General features: G+C 35.7%; 1 protein-coding gene and 1 pseudogene across 5 annotated transcripts in view; one reads left to right on the top strand and one right to left on the bottom strand.

Annotated features, from left to right (window-relative positions):
* The window catches only part of DCUN1D1 (defective in cullin neddylation 1 domain containing 1), a 42,537-nt gene extending 40,038 nt beyond the window's left edge, over positions 1-2,499 (top strand). For all 4 annotated transcript variants that reach the window (XM_081302794.1, XM_081302795.1, XM_081302793.1 and 1 more), the window contains one exon: positions 148-2,499. In XM_081302794.1, coding sequence (XP_081158920.1) covers positions 148-227 — 80 coding nt within the window. In that variant the 3' untranslated portion in view covers positions 228-2,499. The remainder of the gene's footprint in view (positions 1-147) is intronic.
* An 8,752-nt stretch (positions 2,500-11,251) lies between these two features.
* LOC308653310 (splicing factor 3A subunit 3-like) lies at positions 11,252-21,001 on the bottom strand (annotated as a pseudogene). The gene is made up of 2 exons: positions 20,953-21,001; positions 11,252-12,698 (listed from the first exon to the last, which is right to left on the bottom strand). The product of its transcript is annotated as a splicing factor 3A subunit 3-like (transcript).
* Between the last annotated feature and the right edge of the window lie 310 nt (positions 21,002-21,311).

The raw sequence follows: 21,311 nt of genomic DNA, 5'->3' as shown, positions 1-21,311 counted from the left end.
TAAACAAAATGTAAGAAAGGGCAGGAGATGTGACCCAATGGTTAAGTGCCCCTGGGTTCAATCTCTAGTACCAAAAAAAAAAAAAAAAACCCCACCAAAGGAATCTATTAAAATATTAGCCTTACTTTGTTTTTTCTTTTTTCCCAGGAGCATGGCCTGTTCTCATTGATGACTTTGTCGAATTTGCACGCCCTCAAATTGCTGGGACAAAAAGTACAACAGTGTAGCACTAAAGGAACCTTCTAGAATGTACATAGTCTGTACAATAAATACAACGGAAAATTGCACAGTCAATTTCTGCTGGCTGGACTGAACTGAAGATCAATCCTCACAATTCAAACTGAGGGTTGAGACAAAACTTTAAGGATACATCTTGGACCATATCGTATTTCATTCTTCTAATGGTGGTTTGGGCTTGTCTTCTAGTCTGGGCCGCTCTAAACATTTATAATTCCAACGTTGTGGATTTCATCTTATATCTGTGGACCATCCTAGTTTATTCTCCCATAAGTCTTAGAAGCTTTATGGTGATTATTTTGAGGTTTCCATTCTTGCATAAAGCACAATGCTGTCTTCATCAGAAAACAGTTTGGCATAAGAATTAAACATAATGAACATCACAAACAATTTATAAGAACTTCTTAAATATATGCTTTGGGCTAGTTGCAAAGACTATGCTGATAGCACTTCCAATGAGAGTGATATATTTAAGTGTACTGGATCTGAAATGGTGTTTTGGTTTGAGGGGATATTTTTTTTTTCCTGACAAATCACATGTGTTGTTGATGTGAGTAGAGAATCTGATGAAAGAAACGTCAAAATAACCAACGTGAAAAATTTTTAGGATAACTTGGTGCCTACCTGAAAAATGTGTTTCAGACTCATAATTTCAAAAAGGTTTCACAGAACTAGTCTGCATTTAACTTTACCCATGTTTATATATAATGGTCCTACAGGGAGCTTTTATTTAGAAAATGTCTGCATAATGTTAGATTCCACTCTCATCTACATTATGCGCTACATAATTGGATTTCATTATGCTTTTGAAATGCTTATATGCCTATCAATAAGTTAAACTATTTAATTTGTTTTGAATGTTTTGGATTGCCACACAATACAATATTCTAAATTTAGGCATAAGGGTTTTTTGTTTTGTTTTTGTTTTTTTCTTTCTGGTCATCGCACTATGGAACACAAATGAAATTCTTTTAATTTATAAAAAGATAGTAGGAATTAAATTTTGGAAATGGTTGTGATGAGCCATGAAGTTCAATCTATATAATATAGGTACTGCTCTTTCAGAAAAGTAGTCCATTTTTGATGACTTCTTATTTTGTTGAAATTGCTTTAACTGCTAATCACTGTGGTTGCCAAATATTTACTTCAGGAGCAAAGATTTTCAAACAAGCATATACTTGATGCAAAATACCAATCTGGCTTCTATTTTTGTAAACTTAGTCTTTTTACTGTTTTTGTTTCACTCAAATTAGTTCAGTTTTCACATCAAAGCAGAATACTCTCTTGTATGCATTTTTTTTTTTTTTATTACAAGACCCATGAACTGCTTTCCTGCTGAAAGTGCTCATTTCTCTGCTTATTTACTGACATGTGAAGAAGGGTTTATTGGTTTCTTAAACATTTCCGTAAGGCATGTTAAAAATGCTGAACTTCAAACGTTAGATGACTGTGGTCTCTTAATAGGAACAGATATTGCTTGGTATTTCCAGGTACTCTCTAAAGTCTAGTATTAAAAAAGGAATGTATGTATGTACTTCAGAATAGCAGTATGTTTTATGCAGATGTGGAAATGATTTTAAGAAACAATGACATTAAAACTGCTTTTTATTTACATGATTTGGAAATTGACTAAAAAGCTTATCCCATAGATATTATATTAATATTCCAATCATAACTTTAATTGAAGAATGTAAGTCTGCAGAAAGAAAAATTATAAAATTTCTGTTCAGGTTACAGGAATTGGTTTTTATAAAAGAAAAACAAAAGAAGGAAAAGAATACTGCTGTTTTCAGTATTTCCTGATTTAATTTTTGTAAATATGAAGAGGAACTTCAATTATGAAAAAATTCTAAATGATACATATATGTGTTTTCTGTCTTAAAGATTCAAGTTTTATTTTCTGTCTTAAAGATTTCAAGTTATGTTATTGTTTTCAGATTGACTAATTCAAGTATGCTGTGTTTTGAAATGAGATCACATTAGCCTTTTTTTCCCCCAATATAAATTGTTTTTCATAAAAATCTGATATTGGTTGTGGCCTAGTGCCTTGGATTTTACAGAATTTTCCTTTTAAATGCAAGCCCTCTTCAACAAAATAGTGTTTGTCATCAGTTTGGTACTAAACATTTATAATTACTGTGTAATTATAAACAGAAATACATAAAACTTTGAATATAATTATGTAGCATTAAAGTTAAGGTTGTTCACTATGATGGCATCTTAGAATTAAACAAAACTATTACTAGGGCTGAAAAGAGAAAATTGATTTAATGTGGTGTGATTATTCTGAGGATAAATGGTTACAGGGATATTTTGTACTAAATAATGCTTACACGTATGGTTGTATGTATGTGTAAGTGTGTGCGAGTTTGTGAGAGAGGAAGACACATACACACACAACTTGAATTGCTTTAATTCATAAGTGTTTCAGTCTTCATTCTAGTCAACTCCCCATGCTGATTCTTTGTTTCAAACTGACCCACAGGTACAGTTTCGTTTTTGCCAAATGTCAGAACAGGTACACATTTTAAAATGTAATGCTTTTTAAATAGTAAAATGTATAAAATTAGAAGTACCCACATATAAAAATACTTGAGAATCAAGGTTATCTTTAGTAAATATCATCTGCATATCTCTGTAAGTTCAATTGTGTTTCTTACAATCCCTGTCATATTACCAACAGAGGCAATAAAAACTTCAGTGAAATTGCCATGACTAAATCTTTTCACATATTATTTCAGTGTATTATTTTTGAAAATACTAAAATATACCTGAAAACTTTTCCAGGAAGAATAATTATTCATAAAGAGCATTGTAATGGCAAGTTTTGGGGAGAAAAGATATGCCAAGTCTTGTTTACTACATTTAAAATGTTTACAACTATACTGGGCTGCTTTATTTAATTAACAATACTATAGTTGTGTAATATGGCATTGTTAAGTATGTGTTCTTCATTAGACTTTTAAAAAAAGTTTTAATGAGGGCTGGGGATGTGGCTCAAGCGGTAGCGCGCTCGCCTGGCATGCGTGCGGCCCGGGTTCGATCCTCAGCACCACATACCAACAAAGATGTTGTGTCCGCCGAGAACTAAAAAATAAATATTAAAAAATTCTCAAAAAAAAAGTTTTAATGAGAGAAAGTACGTTTATTTAACAAAAACCTGGAAAATCTTTTACATAATATCCTTACTGGGAGAATTCTTACTCCTCTCAGGTTTTAAGTGAAGTGTTATTTATTTTTTATTCGATGATAAGAAGTATGAGTAGTTGTAGCTAGTTTAATGTGCACTTTGCTTAAGAGTTTAAAACATGTTACTTTCAAGACTATTTACTGTAGACCTGTAATTTTTGCATATTAATGACAGAAGAAAATTAAAACTAATGAAAAGAATTTTAGAATAAAAAAGAAAAGTGGTACTGGGGATATATTTATTATAGTCAACAAAATATGCCTTTGTAAAACTGAATCAACTTTTAGGAAGAATTAATTTATGTAGTTCTAAATATTAAATTGTATATATTAAATAGGAAATACTTATGACATCTCAGTAATTTCCTTTAATGTTACCTTATACTTTTAACAATGATTTATATTGAATAGTTAAATGTTTTAATTCGATTTTATCAAATTTGAAAATGTAATGATAAAACACTTTAAAATGTGAATTATATAATATATATCTGAATAACTGAGGACACAAAACCTGGATTATGATTTTTACATAATATGGAAAATAGGGTTCAAATTATGGTTCATTTAATTGGTTGTAAACTTTTGAGTGTACTTCTGAACTCCTTATTGCCTCCATTTTTACAATTCCATAGCAATAATTTTTATTTCATAGATTAATTGAAGTTATTTTCATGGCACCTTTACCTTTGATTTCTGAGGGGAAGGGATTCATATTTTGTAATCAAATTAAAAAATTCTTAATTGTACTAATTTCCCTTTCCAGGTTTATCCTTATATTTTATTGCCATTTTGAGTGAACATTTTCTTTATACCTGATTCTGGAGGCAGATAGAATTTTTTTTTTTTAACTCAGTTACATAAAACTGTTTTATCAGGCATTCTGCCATCATCTTTACTATCTGTTAGGAAAGTGGCATTTCCTGTTTATCAGTTCATTTGTCTACTTTCCTCTAAGTTCAGTGTTTGTGTTATGTGACTTGTCTTTGGTTGATTTTTAAAAAAAAATCTGTCACAATCAGAAAATGATAAAAGGTGTATGGCCTTTGTATTTATGGAGTTTCAAAGGGAAATTAAAGGAAAATCATTTTATGGTTATTTTTTTAAAATTGAGATTTAAAAAATTATTTAAATGTATTTCAAGTTTCTCTTTTGAGTGTTAGTATTTTCAATTTAAAAATTTTTGGAGTTGTGTTTTGCCAAAATCATAAGAGTATCTTGTAATTTATTACATTGGTTTTTAACGGCTATAACTTGGGGTTGCTCTGGGCCATAGCAGGCAGGGTGTCTTCTACTTCATCTTTAGCTTTGTACTTTTATCTGTTGTAGGCACTCAGTGTTTCATATGAGAGTTGACTTGAGTTGGATTTTAATAGTTAAATGTTCTCAATGGCTGCTGAGAGGGAACATATAACTGACACATCTGTACTTGGCTGAAATTCAAGCCATCCTGAGCATGGAAGTCAACAGTGCTTGGCTGAAATTCAAGCCATCCTGAGCATGGAAGTCAACAGTGCTTTGAAAATAAGAACCCATCAAATTCAAAGCAAAGAAGAATTTTGAAACAATTGAGATGTTTGAAACTTATCAGGGACAGCACTTGAAGTGACTTAATGAGCAAAAGAGGAGGAAAAAAATAGGAAAATACCTGTTTTCATATTTAGAAAGAATGTATGTATTTAAAAATGTTCAATCTAAATACTAAGATTTTTATTTCAGGTTATGAAATATTCTGAGAAAACTAATGGAAAATTGGGTCAATATCAAGTAATAGATTTTTATAAAATGGTATATTATAGGGTATAAGATTAGGGTAAAAACAAATTAGTAAAATGGAAAAGAGATGATCCTAATGTAAACAATAGGAAGATTTTTGTCACAATTACAAGACTTATAGCTTGAAGGAGTAATATTTGATCAGTAACATTCAGTTTTCAAGCAATTGCTAATGTTAATCCTAGTAGTATATTAGAAGTCTTTGTATTGGAATTATTTGAAATGAATGGGCTGTCAGTCTTAAAAGTTATTCCTAAGATTTTGTTATAATGGTGTTTAAAAGTTTTGGGTCTGGGATGTAGTTCAGTGTTGAGAAGCACTGCCTACTATGAATCCAGTCTGAGTTCAATCCCTGGCATCAAAACCATTACAAAAATAGCTTTATTAACATAATTTATGTACCATAAAATTAATCCATTTAGATATACAAGAATTTAGCAAATTTGTAGTTAGACAATCATCACAATCCAATTTTAGACCATTTTCATTGGTCCAAAAAGTCTATTGTGCTCCTTTGAAGTTAATTCTCTTTCCTATTCTCAACTCTAGGTAAACTCACTGATTGCTTTCAAGTGTAAGTTTCCCTATCTAGAAATTTCACCTAAGTAGAATCACACAGTTTGTACTTTTTTGCATCTTTCATTCAGCATGTTGTAGAGGTTTATCAGTGTTTTACTTTATATGTACTTAGTTCTTTTGCTTACCGAATTTTTCCAGTGTTTGGATATACTATGCTTTGATTTTCTAAACTCGTGATAAGATATTGGCTTACTCTTTTAATAATAATGCTATGAACAGTAACGTGTATGTCTTTGTGTGAACAAATTTTCATCTCTGCAATGGAATTGCTAGATTGTGTTGTAAATTTAATTTTTAAAAAATACTGTGAAACTTTTTTCTAAAGTATCTGTACCATTTAGAATTCTGCCTGCCATAACATTCGAGGTATGCAGTTCACATTCTTGCCAATGCTTGTTTTTGTTTTTTACTTTTGCCATTCTGGTGGATATGTATTTTTTTAATATTTATTTTTTTAGTTGGACACAATAGTTTTATTTTTATGTGGTGCTGAGGATCAAATCCAGGGCCTCGAACATGCTAGGCAAGAGTTCTACTGCTGAGCCACAACCCCAGCCCCTGGTGGATATGTATTTTAAGTGTACAACTTAACACCTGGCTATCCTAATTCATATAAGGAATGTGCAATTTGGGTGAGTATTCAAATGGCCCAAGGGATTGCTGTAGAATTAGTTAAGTTACTAAAATCATCATGGATCTGTACTTAATGTGGAGGTAGTATTTTCTGTAACCTAAGCTGGTAATTCTTACATCTGTAGTGCCCTCAGTGATCTCTTCAATTGCCGTGAGGTGGAGTGATGCTGACTGTTGGTGTGTGGCTGGTGTCTTGTGTACCTTGCTTGATAGAGCTACCCAGTTAGCTTCTGACTGGTAAGGGTAATTAAAACTTAACATAAATTACTGTGTACATCTCGTTTTCCTAATCTTTTGGGAATTAAAAGATTGAGTTTATAGACATTTAGTTGATATCATTTATTGCTGAGCACTTTTCAGAGTGCTCTTGTAGTTGAAGTGAGTACATTTTATTTTTAAATGCTCTTATTAGCACATTATAGTTACACATAGTAGTTGGGTCCATCTTGACATAATTATACATGCATGGAGTTTAATTAGGTTCATCTCAGTCCCCAGTGCCGCCTTTTTCCATTCCCTCCTCCTTCCCACTATTCCTCTTCCTCTATTATGCTGGTCTTTTCTGTCTAATTTGTTTTTTAAGTTGGTGCTTTATAGATATATGTAAAGATGGAATTTTTAGACATAATGTAACCATTGAATTAATTCTACATTTCCTCCCCTTTCCTGCCCATCTCCCCACCGCCCCCATTCTTCTACTTCACTGATCTTCCCTCTGTACCCTTAGAAAATATGACCCTGTCCTGCTTTTTTCCCTTACCTTACTCTAGCTTCCATGTGTGAGAGTGTTTGAGCCTTGACTTTCTGTGTCTGGTTTATTTCACTTAGTAAGATGTTCTCTAGTTCCATCCATTTGCTGACATGCCATAATCTCATCTCTTCTTTTTTTTTTTTTTTTTTTAAGATGCTATCAGGGATTGAACCCACAGGCGCTTAACTATTGAGAGACATCCCCAGCCCTTTTGTTTAATTATTTTGATACATGATCTTGCTAAATTGCTTAGGGTCTCACTAATTTGCTGAGGCTGGCTTTGAACTAGTGATTCTCCTGCCTCAGCCTCCCAAGCTGCTTGGATTATAGACATGCATCATAGTGTCTAGCCATAATTTATTTCTTCTTGGCTGAGTAAAACTTCATTGTGTATATTTATATATTATATTTTATTAATTCATTTTTCTGTCAATGGGCATCTGGACTGGTTCTATAACTGGCTATTGTGAATTATTCTGCTGTAAATATTGATGTGCCTGTATCATTACAATATGCTGATTTTAGTTCTTTTGGGGTCAACACCAAAAGTGGCATAACTGGGTCATATGGTGATCCTATTCCTGTTTTTTTGTTGTTGTTGTTGTTGGGGGGGAGGACTCTATAAACTGCTTTCAAAAGTGGTTGTACCCATTTGCAGTCCCACCAACAATGTGTGAGTATAAATTTTCCCCTACATCCTCACCAGCATTATAGATAGACTGATTTTTTTTTTCCCCCAGTGCTGGGGTTGAACCCAGGGCCTTGTGCATGCAAGGTAAGCACTCTACCAACTGAGATATATCCCCAGTCCCTATATTCTTGATTGTTATTCTAACTGGAGCCAGATGGATTCTCAATGATTTGCATTGCCTGATTGCCAGGCATGTTGAGCATTTTTCCATGTGTTTATTTGGCCAGTATTTCTATTTTTAATGGAAGATTTTGGACACGCAAAAGGAGACTAACCTAATGAACCTGTTTCAACATGATTGATTCATGGCCAGTTTTTTGTTTTAATATCTTATTTTTTAGGTGTAGATGGACACAACATAATGCCTTTATTTTGTTTTGTTTTTTTTTATGTGGTGCTGAGGATCAAACCCCGGTCCCGCCTGTGCTAGGTGAGCGCTTTACCACTGAGCCACAATCCCAGCCCTGAATCATGGCCAATTTTGATTTATCTATGACACTCACTTTATGACCATTAATTATTTTGAAGCAAGGCCTAGAGAGCAAATTATTTAATTTGTAAATAACTTCAGTATGTATGTATACAAGATAGAGCTTGTAAATATAACCATAATTCTGTTTTTACAGATAAATATTAACAATTTTTTTAACAATTTCTTAATGTTAATACTTTAAAAATAGAACTCCCAGAACTTAAAGAAAAATTTCAAATGAGCAAAGGTTTTGAACTGACATTTCTCTAAATAAAATATAGAAATGACCAATATGCCTAGGAAAAGATGCTCAATATGCTTAGCCATAGGGAGATGCAAATCAAAACCACAAGAAGATATCACTTCACATCCATTAGGATTGCTTTAATAAGAAGGATGACAGGGCTGGGGTTGTGGCTCAGAGGTAGAGCGCTTGCCTAGCACATGTGAGGCCCTGGTTCGATCCTCAGCACCACAAAAAAATAAATAAATAAAGGTTTTGTGTCCAACTAGAAAATATATATTAAAAAAAAAAAAGAAGGATGACAACATTGGAGGAAAATGGATGGAGAAAATGGATGGAATTTCAGAGCATTATGTTAAGTGAAATAAGCCAGACTCTGAAAGTCAAAAGAGTTACGTTATCTCTCGTGGAAGCTAGAGAAAAGGGGGGAGGGGAGTGTGGGCGCAGATTTCATGAAAGTAGAAGGAAGATTAGTAGAGAAGGGGACCAGAAGGAGGAAAAGGGGAGATACTGGGTGTGGAATTGACCAAATTATGTCATGCATGTGTAAATATGTCTCAGTGAATCCCACAATTATGTATAATTTCCTTTTAAAGGAAAGTTTTTAAATTTTTGTAACAAGCTTTTAAAAGTTCCTTTTAAAATGAGGATATGGAAAAATTGGAAACATTGTTGGTGAGAATTAAACTGGTACAGCTGCTTTGAAAAAGAGTTTGGCTGTTCTTGAGAGTTAAACAGCATGTGATCTACCAGTTCTATTCCTAGGTATGTACTCAAAGAGAATTGAAAACGTTCACACAAAAACTTGTACATAAACACTGGTAGCATTTTATATTTGATAGTAGCTAAAAAGTTAAAACAATGCAAATGTTCGTTAACTTGACAATATGCAATCCATACAATGAAGTAGTTAGTACTTGGCGTCGAAAAGGAATAAGGTATTGATCTGATGCTACAAGGTGGATGAACCTTGAAAACATGCTATGTGAAAAAAATAGTCACAAAAGGCCTATATTTTATGATTCTGTTTATAGGACATGTCCAGAATAAGCAAATCTATAGAGAGAATTAGTGGTTTGGGTGAGAGGTGGAGAACAGTGAGCGACTGCTAATGGATAGGTATTTCTTTTGGGATGATGAAAATATTCTGGAATTAGATAATGGTGATGGTTGTACAACTAGTGAATACACTAAAAACAGATTTTATGCTTTAAGACAGTCTTACGGCTTGTGGATTATATAGCCATATTTATTTTAAAAAATACATGGCCTGGGGGGATATAAAGCCCTGGGTTCAATCCCCATCACCACAAAATAAATACAGGCATACATATGTGGATTATATAGCCATATTTATTTTAAAAAGTAAATACATGGCCTGGGGATATAAGGCTCTGGGTTCAATCCCTATCACCACAAATAAATACAGGCATACATAGCTAAAGACAATGGAGCTTCGTAACACTGGCATTCTTTTGGAGACATTGGAAAATTTGCTAATTTCACCTGATTTTGGTAAGACAGCTGCTGGTGATTCATAGGATTGTTACATATTTTGTGCACATGTAGCTCTAAATTTCCCCTCTTCAAAATATTTCCCTTTAAAAACACGAAGAATTGCGCCCTTCATTTTTTTTTTTTTTTTTTAAGATGCTAGAGATTGAACCCAGGGCCTTGCATAGGCTAGGCAAACACTTTACCATCGAGCTGAGCTACATCCCTATCCCAATTCCCTTGGTATTTTGTGTCAGGGTCATCTTATCAGGATCCTCCTTCCTCAATCTCCCTAGTAGCTGGGATTGTAGGTCTGTGCCACTGCTCCCAGCCTGTTTTGTAATCTTTGATGAAAGAAAGTTGGTAAATAGCAGGGGGAATCCATCTGATAGAATTGAAGGTAAATTATACTTTTGTCATATCTAGAAGGTAAGTAGGAGGAATATGTTTCCAATTATTTTTCAAAGTTTAGGGCCTTAGAAGCTTTCTTATGAGTAGTGGTGTTAAAGGGCCATTCTGCGTAGCACTCAGGTTTGAATTACTGCCCAGCCCACATGTAGCTGATTACAGGTAGCTTGGGATCTGACTGTTGTACCTCTATTAAGCAACAAAGAATGGTGGTGGGTGGTTCCTGCGTTCTAACCTTAACCAGGAGAAAATAATGGCATAAAACATTAATGTCCTACAAAATTACCAAAAGAATTTAGGAAGTCTGTTAAGATGGAGTTACTTCCTTTGATTTTTCACTTCAAGCCCTCTCTGCTGTCTCCCCTTAACTTTTTGTGGTGCTGTGGATTGAACTCAGGATTGAACTCACATGCTAGGCAAGTGCTGAACTATATTCCCAGCCCTTCCCTTACTTTTTTTTTTTTTTAAACAAGGGATTAGTTTTATTTTCCCACAGGATTTTTAAAAATATAAACCAAAGATAAATTACATCTCACATCTCAGCCCTGTAATCTGCCAGCATGTCTTGTTCCTACAAGGTGCTACTTTTATAGCATTTGAGATAAATAGAAAAAGGAGATCCTAGGGAAGCCTGGACAGGCCCAAAGGCTGAGCTACACGCTGTTCTCCAGAGTAGTCCTTGTCTTCAGATCTTCATATCTTCTTATTCATAATAACATTGCCACTAGAGTCTTCATACTCTTCCTCAGCGTCAGGCTGTCATGTTTCTGAAGCCTTTTACAATTTCAGCTTGGCCCCCAAGAAGACAGCATTCTCAATCTGTGTCACATTAGCAAAGTGGACAGCATTTGGGATGTCCAATCACCTCATGCCATGGGCATGACACCATTCAGGCCCACAAATCTCACAGTTGTGGTTGATATGTAGGCCATTAAGCTTATACAGCCAGTAAGGTTGGCCATCCCAGCCCAGGGGCAGGTTTTTTGGGGTTGTAAATGATCTCATTCTTTTCATCTTCAGTTTCACCCTCACCAATCTGTTCTTCCTCCTCTTCTTCTTGCTCTTCTCTTGTCCTGATTGCTTGTGTTGTACATTTTCATGAATGAGCTGTTGCTATTCCCCAAGATCTCCACATATTCATAAATTTGAGCTTCTAGGAAAGCAATGTCTTTGTTCCTCTCAGTGTCTCACTTTGATTTTGGATTTTTGGCAAACAGGTGTTAAGGGATTTCAGGGACTTTTGTGCTGAATAATCTCTGGGCTTGCTCTTCTAGGGTCCCACCACGTTTCAGCACTAGATCTAAGAGTGCAAATTTCAATCTGTCCAGACCCATGGAGGCCAACTCCTCCCAGGAGGAGAATGCAGAGAGGTCAAGATGAGCTCCACATGGGTCAGGCACTGCTTGTCTCTTTCTGACATCCAGGAAAGGTACCATTATTCCACTTTTAAACTTAGTCTGAATCTTCCCAAAAAGTTCATTCTCATCTTGAATGGGCTTCACTCTATCCATGTAATCCTAAAGGCACTCAAGCAGCATCTCTACTGCATTCTTCCTTTCTTTAGGAATGTCAAAGGTGGACAGGAATGTACTATAATCCAGCTTCTCAGATGCCTTCAGATTAATGTACTTGAGGTTACAGTCATGGAGATCATATCCCTCTTCATCTGTAAACTCCACCAGGTTTTGTGCCTCTTCTCTTGCATTCTCACGGGCTTTCAGGAGCTCCTCAAATTCCATTTACATAGGCACACAGATCTCATTTGGGTACTTCCAATGGAATTCCTTTATTTGCTTGAGTCTGTTATAGAATTCAGCAAACTCATTGGGTCCTGAAATAGCATTAAGCTCCTCCTTTTATAATCCATCTTTACCATTATACAAATCCCCCAGATTCCCACTGACCTCCATATACGTATCTTGCATGGCCTAGGTGCAGTAGTCAGTATTGATCTGGTCTTGGCCAGTGGACTTCTTAGTGAGGATCTCTTTGGCCATGACGTCCATGAGCCATTCTTTCTCCTCATGCTGCTGCTGCTCCAGAGTTGTCTCCGTCTTCCCTTCGCCATGATACCTCCCTTCCCTTAATAGTGCTGTGACTTTGTTCACGGGAGCTTGTGTACTTCTGTAGGCCAACCCTATTACAGCTGGGATAAATCTGTGTAGCCCCTTTCCACCGAGTCTAGGTTTCCTAGCTGTAGCCAGTTTCTTGTCAACCTCCTCACCTTAGCTGATGAACTATGGGTTCATCTAGAGGGAAAGAAACCTTCATATTTGTAACCATCAAAAAGACAAATTTGAACAAATAAGTTAAATGATCTAATTGGACTTATTTGCAATTTATGAATGTGGTAGCAAATTACCTCAAAATAGAACTACATTGCTTGTGTTAATTACCTAAATTACCTCAAAATAGAAACTACATTGGGCCTTGGCAAAATAGTTGTTTTTTATAAGAAAACTTGAACTAATGGGCTGGGGTTGTGGCTCAGCAGTAGAGCACTCACCTAGCATGTGCGAGGCCCTGGGTTCGATTCTCAGCACCACATAAAAATAAAATATTGTGTCCAACTACACCTAAAAAATAAATATTAAAAGAAAACTTGAAATATGTTACTGAATGATCAATGGGTTACAGAAGACATAAAGGAGGAAATCAAAAAATTCTTAGAGATAAATGAAAATACAGACACAACATATCGAAATCTATGGGACACAATGAAAGCAGTTTTAAGAGGAAAATTCATCGCCTGGTGGTCATTCCTCAAAAAAAGAAAAAACCAACAAATAAATGAGCTCACACTTCATCTCAAAGCCCTAGAAAAGGAAGAGCAAAACAACAGCAAATGTAGCAGAAGGCAAGAAATAATTAAAATCAGAGCGGAAATCAATGAAATTGAAACAAAAGAAACTATTGAAAAAATTAACAAAACTAAAAGTTGGTTCTTCGAAAAAATAAATAAGATCGACAGACCTTTAGCCATGCTAACGAAGAGAAGAAGAGAGAGAACTCAAATTACTAACATACGGGATGAAAAAGGCAATATCACAACAGATGCTACAGAAATACAGAAGACAATTAGAAATTATTTTGAAAACCTATATTCCAATAAAATAGAAGACAGTGAAGACATCGATAAATTTCTTAAGTCATATGATTTGCCCAGACTGAGTCAGGAGGATACACACAATCTGAACAGACCAATATCAATGGATGAAATTGAAGAAGCCATCAAAAGACTACCAAGCAAGAAAAGCCCAGGACCGGATGGGTATACAGCGGAGTTTTACAAAACCTTTAAAGAAGAATTAATACCAATACTTTTCAAGTTATTTCAGGAAATAGAAAAAGAGGGAGCTCTTCCAAATTCATTCTATGAGGCCAACATCACCCTGATTCCGAAACCAGACAAAGACACCTCAAAGAAAGAAAACTACAGACCAATATCTCTAATGAACCTAGATGCAAAAATCCTCAATAAAATTCTGGCGAATCGAATACAAAAACACATCAAAAAAATTGTGCACCATGATCAAATAGGATTCATCCCTGGGATGCAAGGATGGTTCAATATACAGAAATCAATAAATGTTATTCACCACATCAATAGACTTAAAGATAAGAACCATATGATCATCTCGATAGACGCAGAGAAAGCATTCGACAAAGTACAGCATCGCTTTATGTTCAAAACATTAGAAAAACTAGGGATAACAGGAACTTACCTTGACATTGTAAAAGCTATCTATGCTAAGCCTCAGGCTAGCATCATTCTGAATGGACAAAAGTTGAAGGCATTCCCTCTAAAATCCGGAACAAGACAGGGATGCCCTCTATCACTACTTCTATTCAACATAGTTCTCGAAACACTGGCCAGAGCAATTAGACGAAAGAAATTAAAGGCATAAAAATAGGAAAAGAAGAACTTAAATTATCACTATTTGCAGATGACATGATTCTATACCTAGAAGACCCAAAAGGGTCTACAAAGAAACTACTAGAACTAATAAATGAATTCAGCAAAGTGGCAGGATATAAAATCAACACGCATAAATCAAAGGCATTTCTGTATATCAGCGACAAAACTTCTGAAACGGAGATGAGGAAAAACACTCCATTCACAATATCCTCAAAAAAAAAAATACTTGGGAATCAACCTAACAAAAGAGGTGAAAGATTTATACAATGAAAACTACAGAACCCTAAAGAGAGAAGTAGAAGAAGATCTTAGAAGATGGAAAAATATACCCTGTTCATGGATAGGCAGAACTAACATCATCAAAATGGTGATATTACCAAAAGTTCTCTATAGGTTTAATGCAATGCCAATCAAAATCCCAACGGCATTTCTTGTAGAAATAGATAAAGCAATCATGAAATTCATATGGAAAAATAAAAGACCCAGAATAGCAAAAGCAATTCTAAGCAGGAAGTGTGAATCAGGCGGTATAGCGATACCAGATTTCAAACTATATTACAGAGCAATAGTGACAAAAACAGCATGGTACTGGTACCAAAACAGGCGGGTGGACCAATGGTATAGAATAGAGGACACAGAGACTGATCCACAAAGTTACAACTATCTTATATTTGATAAAGGGGCTAAAAGCATGCAATGGAGGAAGGATAGCATCTTCAACAAATGGTGTTGGGAAAATTGGAAATCCATATGCAACAAAATGAAACTGAATCCCTTTCTCTCGCCATGCACAAAAGTTAAAATGGATCAAGGAGCTTGATATCAAATCAGAGACTCTGCGTCTGATAGAAGAAAAAGTTGGCTCCGATCTACAGATTGTGGGGTCGGGCTCCAAATTCCTTAATAGGACACCCATAGCACAAGAGTTAATAACAAGAATCAACAAATGGGACTTACTTAAACTAAAAAGTTTTTTCTCAGCAAGAGAAACAATAAGAGAGGTAAATAGGGAGCCTACATCCTGGGAACAAATTTTTACTCCTCGCACTTCAGATAGAGCCTAATATCCAGAGTATACAAAGAACTCAAAAAATTAGACAATAAGATAACAAATAACCCAATCAACAAATGGGCCAAGGACCTGAACAGACACTTCTCAGAGGAGGATATACAATCAATCAACAAGTACATGAAAAAATGCTCACCATCTCTAGCAGTCAGAGAAATGCAAATCAAAACCACCCCAAGATACCATCTCACTCCAGTAAGATTGGCAGCCACTATGAAGTCAAACAACAACAAGTGCTGGCGAGGATGTGGAGAAAAGGGTACACTTGTACATTGCTGGTGGGACTGCAAATTGGTGCGGCCAATTTGGAAAGCAGTTTGGAGATTCCTGGGAAAGCTGGGAATGGAACCACCATTTGACCCTGCTATTGCCCTTCTCGGACTATTCCCTGAAGACCTTAAAAGAGCATGCTACAGGGATACTGCCACATCGATGTTCATAGCAGCACAATTCACAATAGCTAGACTGTGGAACCAACCCAGATGCCCTTCAATAGATGAATGGATAAAAAAAATGTGGCATCTATACACAATGGAGTACTATGCAGCAATAAAAAATGACAAAATCATAGAATTTGCAGGGAAATGGATGGCACTAGAGCAGATTATGCTTAGTGAAGCTAGCCAATTCCTAAAAAACAAATACCAAATGTCTTCTTTGATATAATGAGAGCAACTATGAACAGAGCAGGGAGGAAGAGCAGGAAGAAAAGATTAACATTAAACAGAGACATGAGATGGGAGGGAAAGGGAGAGAAAAGGGAAATTGCATGGAAATGAAGGGAGACCCTCATTGCTATACAAAATTACATATAAGAGGTTGTGAGGGGAATGGGAAAATAAACAAGGAGAGAAATGAATTACAGTAGATGGGGTAGAGAGAGAAGATGGGAGGGGAGGGGAGGGGGGATAGTAGGGGATAGGAAAGGTAGCAGAATACAACAATTACTAATAGGGCATTATGTAAAATTGTGGATGTGTAACCGACGTGATTCTGCAATCTGCATTTGGGGTAAAATTGGGGGTTCATGACCCACTTCAATCTAATGTATGAAATATGATATGTCAAGAGCTTTGTAATGTTGTGAACAACCAATAAAAAAAAACTTGAACTAACAGGAATGAAGAAACATTACACTGAATGCAGATTGGTTCAGGTTACTTCAGGTTACTTTCCTTGTAAGGGTTAAAGCAGAGGCTGAAGAATCATATTGGCTGAAATAGGACTTTTTTGGGGATTTCTCTTTCTCTCCTGATCCCTCAGAGGCTCAGATAAACAGCATAGTTTTGGATGAATGTATCTTCATTTTATATATCAGGAAGACAAATAGAAATTCAGTCCAAACCCATTGCCCACTATGAGTTACTACAACATGAAGTGTTTTACGTCTACAAGGGAAGGATAACTTCTCTTCATAGCAAAAGATCTTTCATTTCCTATAGAGAAAGAGGGGTCTAGAAAGTAGTTACTTTAAAATGTTTTCTAAAGTTAGTTTATTTATGTCAGATCCTTTCAGAGAGCCTGTTTGATTTGTCGGTTTCTTTTAGAATGAGAGACCCCACTGTTTTGGAATATGCCTTTCCCTTTGACCAGGCTGGAGAGGAGCCATCCCTTGGTCTAGAGATGCTAGTGCCAGGATATGGCTGTGAGGGCTTATCCAATCATGCAGGGTACCAGCTCTCAACCTAGCTGATTTAACCGCTTAAGCTCTGGCATGCAGACTCTTCTCAAAGACTGTTTTTGTCCTTTTGATAGAACCTTATCACTTCTGAGATCACAACTGGCTGTTTCCAATTTAAGTACCAACTGGCTCAGCATGAGATACCCATTTTGGTGAGCTTTTGATCCTATTCAGTTTGAAGAAATAATCCATAAAATGACAATTCACCCCGAAATGGAACCCTTTCGAAAATATGACTAGAACAGGCTAGGTTTTATATCTGTTGTAGGTAGTTGGCAGAATCCCTTTTGTCTCTATTATCCCAGCCTTTCTCCTGACTTCTAAGAAGCAGGACATACCACTGCTTTACAGAGAATATTATTAAAAGTACTTTGAGACAGCAGTGGGCCTGATCTCATTGTTACAATTCTGTGAAAAAACACCCATCTTTATATTTACAGATCCTTGAAGATTCAAATCCTTAGAATAGGATTTGTTTGCCTTCCTCTTATTGGATTATCAAACACTTTAACGAGATTCCGGATCAAGTCCTTTATTAGATATGTATTTTGTGTTTACTTTTTTGGCTCCTTCTCCACCCTCCTTTTCCTTCTTTCTTTCTATTCTTTTGTTGTTGTTGTTGTTCCGGGGATTGAAATTTAATTTGGATAAAGTTCTATCAAATCTTTTTCAACAGGAAACACTTTTAGTGTTGAATCTAAACACACTAAATATTGATTCAAGGTCACTAAAATTTTTATTTTTTATACTTTTAGGTCTTCAATTTAGGTTTATGACTCGATTTGAGTTAATGTATACATATGGTATGTGAAATAAGGGTCTAATTTTCTACTTTTTTTTTAGAGAGAGAGAATTTTTAAAAAATATTTATTTGTAGTTTTTGGTGGTCACAACATCGTTATTTTATTTGTATGTGGTGCTGAGGATTGAACCCAGCACGCATGCCACGCTACCGCTTGAGCCATATCCCCAGCCCCTCTACTTTTTTTTTTTTTTTTTTTTTTTTTTTTAGGGATGTCCAATTTTTCCAGCACCATTTGTTAAAAAAGCTATTCTTTCCCAATTTAATTATCTTAGTACTTAAAAAAAATCAATAGCCCATATATGTGTGGATTTATTTCTGGACTTTCTTCTGTGATTTTGTCAACTTCAATAAAAAATAGAGATTCTCCAAGGAATAATGATATTTATTTGAGAATAGCAGAACATTGCAGTGAAAATACATGTGCTATAAGTAAACCATGGGTATATTTTAAGACCGTGGGGCAAAGGGCAAGGGTTTTTATTTTGTCTTGTTTTTTCAGTGCTGTAGATTGACCCAGGGCTGCTTTTAGCTCCATCCCCAGCCCCTCTTTATTTTTTATTTTGAGATGGATCTCGCTAAGTTGCCAAGGCTGATCCCAAACTTGCCATCCTCCTGCTTCAGCCTCCAGGACAAAAATGAGCAGGATTGCATCAGATTTCTAATTTTTTTTTCTTTTTTTGGTACCAGGAATTGAACCCAGGGGTGCTTAACCACTGAGCCACATCCCCAGCCCTTTATATATATTTTTTGAGACAGAGTCTCACTAAGTTGCTGAGGTCTTTGAACTTGCAATCCTCTTGCCTCAGCCTCTGGAGCTGCTGGGATTATAGGAGAGCCTGCATCAGATATTTTGAAACAAGAATCTCCTTGGCTTCAATAAATAATAACAGCAGTGGCATCAGTCTGAGGTTAAACAGACAGTTGCTGGGCAGATGTCTTTGTAGAAGCACTTTTTCCACAAAGGTTGTGGTGGCTCTGTGGAAGTGTGTGGTTCTGGCGCTCTTTGATTACTGTGGTTACTATCAGTTACTATAGTTGTTCTGGGTAAGAACCCTTCTTTTGTCACTTCCCTGCTTTATTTATCTCTCTTTTGTTTTAGGTGCCTCCATTTTGCTCTAACAACTGTCACGTGTCTTTTACAATATGTGTCATCTTCCACATACTGTACCACTCTGCCTTGGCTACTGCAGCTTTATGCTTTGACATCGGTGCTTTAAGTTCTTCAGCTTTGGTCCTTGGCATTTCCATATGAATTTTAGAATCAAATTTTCTTATTAAAAAAAAAAAAAGCTTTGCCTAAAATCCTGCTGGGATTTTGATGGATAGTGTTGTAGATCAAGGAGAGGCCAGTTTGCCCCAGAGGATATTTGCAACAATGTCTTTAAACATTTCTTAATTACAATTGGAATGGGGTGGTGCTACTGGCATCTAGTTGTGCCAGCAATGTTGCTAAACATCCTACAATGCACAGAACAACCCTATACAATAAAGAATTAGCTGATCCCTAATGTAGTGCAGAAAATTGCTGAATAATGGGGGTGTGAACATCCATCCACAAGTATTTGTTTGAGTACCTGTTTTCACTTTGTGTATGTATGGTGGGGGGACAGGGTCTTGCTAAGTTTCCCTTGAATTTGCAATCCTATTGCCTTGGCCCCAAGCAGCTAAGGTTACTGGTGTGCACCATCATTATGCCATTCCTGTTTTCACTGATTTTACATATATGCTTAGGATTGGAACTGCTGATACAGTAATTCTATGTTTAACTTTTAAATGAGGAACAATCAAACTGTTTTCCAAAGCAGCTGCGCCAGTTTACATTTCTACCAGTGCTACATTATGAAGGTTCCACTTTCTCCATATCCCTGTTAACACTTGTTATCATTTATCTTTTGATTAAAGCAATCTTAGTGGATATGAAGAATTTCATTGTGATTTTGATTTGCATTTCCCTAGTGATTAAGTATTGGCCATTAGCATATTTGCCTTTAGCAAATATCTATTTAAATCTTTGTCCATGAAGTTTTTTTTTTCTATTATACTAATAAACAACGTAAAATGTACCATGTTAACCATTTTGGAGTGTGCAGTTCAGTAGTATTAAGTACATTCAAACTTGTGCAACAGAGTTCTAAAACTTTCCATCTTACAAAACTGAAACTCCCTACTACCCTGCCCCCAGCCCTTGGTTACTACCAACCTTTGTTTTTTCTTGCTTTCCTTTTTTTTGTTTTTTGCAGGGTACTGGGGATTCAACCCAGTGACACTTTACCACTGAGCTACATCTTTAGTCCTTTTTATCTTTTTTAATTAGTTTTTTGATTGTCAATAGAATTTATTTATATGTGGTGCTGAGAGTTGAACCCAGTTCCTCACACATGCGAGGCAAGCGCTCTACCACTGAGCCGCAACCCCACCCCCCTATTTTATCTTTTATTTTGAGATAGTCTCTTGTTGAGTTGTTGAGGCTGGACTTCAACTTGAAATTTTCACTCAGCTTCCTGAGTCACTGGGTTTACAGGTGTGCAGTGCTGCGCCTGACACACCAATCTTTTCTTTTCTATAGAATTTACTACTTTAGAGATCCCATATAAGTGGAATCATAGAGTATTTGTCTTTTTTGAGATTGGCTTATTTTCAAAATGTCTTCCAGCTTTGTTCATGTTGAAGCATTTGATAAGATTTTCTTCCTTTTTATGGCTGAATAATATTCCATTGGATGTATATACTCCACCTATTATTTATCCACTTATCTGTTGATGGACCCTTGGGTTGCTTCCACCTCTTGACTCTTGTAAAAAGTGCTTTTATGAATGTGGATATGGCAAGTATCTTTTTGAGAACTTACTTTCAGTTCTTTGAGATACGTTCCCAGAAGTGAGACTGCTGAATCATATAGTAGTTTTGCTTTGAAGTTTTGGAGGCATGGCCATACTGTTTCCATAGCAGCTTTACCATTTTATAATCTTATTAAGAGTATGCAAAGATTTCCATTTCTCCTTACCTCTTGAACTATTGTTATCTTTTTCTTTCTTTTCTTTAACAGTAGACATTCTACTTATTCTGAAGTAATATGTCACTGTGGTTCGGGTTTGCATTTCTTTCCTGATTAGTGATATGGAACTTTTTTTTCATGCTTGTTGGTCTTCTGTTTATCATCTTTGGAGAAATGTCTAAGTCCTTTGCTTATTCGAAAACTCAGGTTGATTTTCTTCTTATTATTGAGTTGTAGGAGTTTTTTTTCCTAGCCCCTTGAAAGATAAATGTTTTACAGATATTTTTTCCCATTCACTATTTTTTGTGTCCATCAATGCTCAAAGAGTTTTTCAGTTTGATGTGTAGCCCTGTTTGTCCATTTTTGCT

The sequence above is a fragment of the Spermophilus citellus genome, assembly GCF_964194105.1.
Source record: "Spermophilus citellus genome assembly, chromosome: 7".
NCBI classification, from domain to species: Eukaryota; Metazoa; Chordata; class Mammalia; order Rodentia; family Sciuridae; genus Spermophilus; species Spermophilus citellus.
The sequence above is the reverse complement of the archived record's forward strand: the minus strand, read 5'-3'. Positions and strand labels throughout refer to the sequence as shown.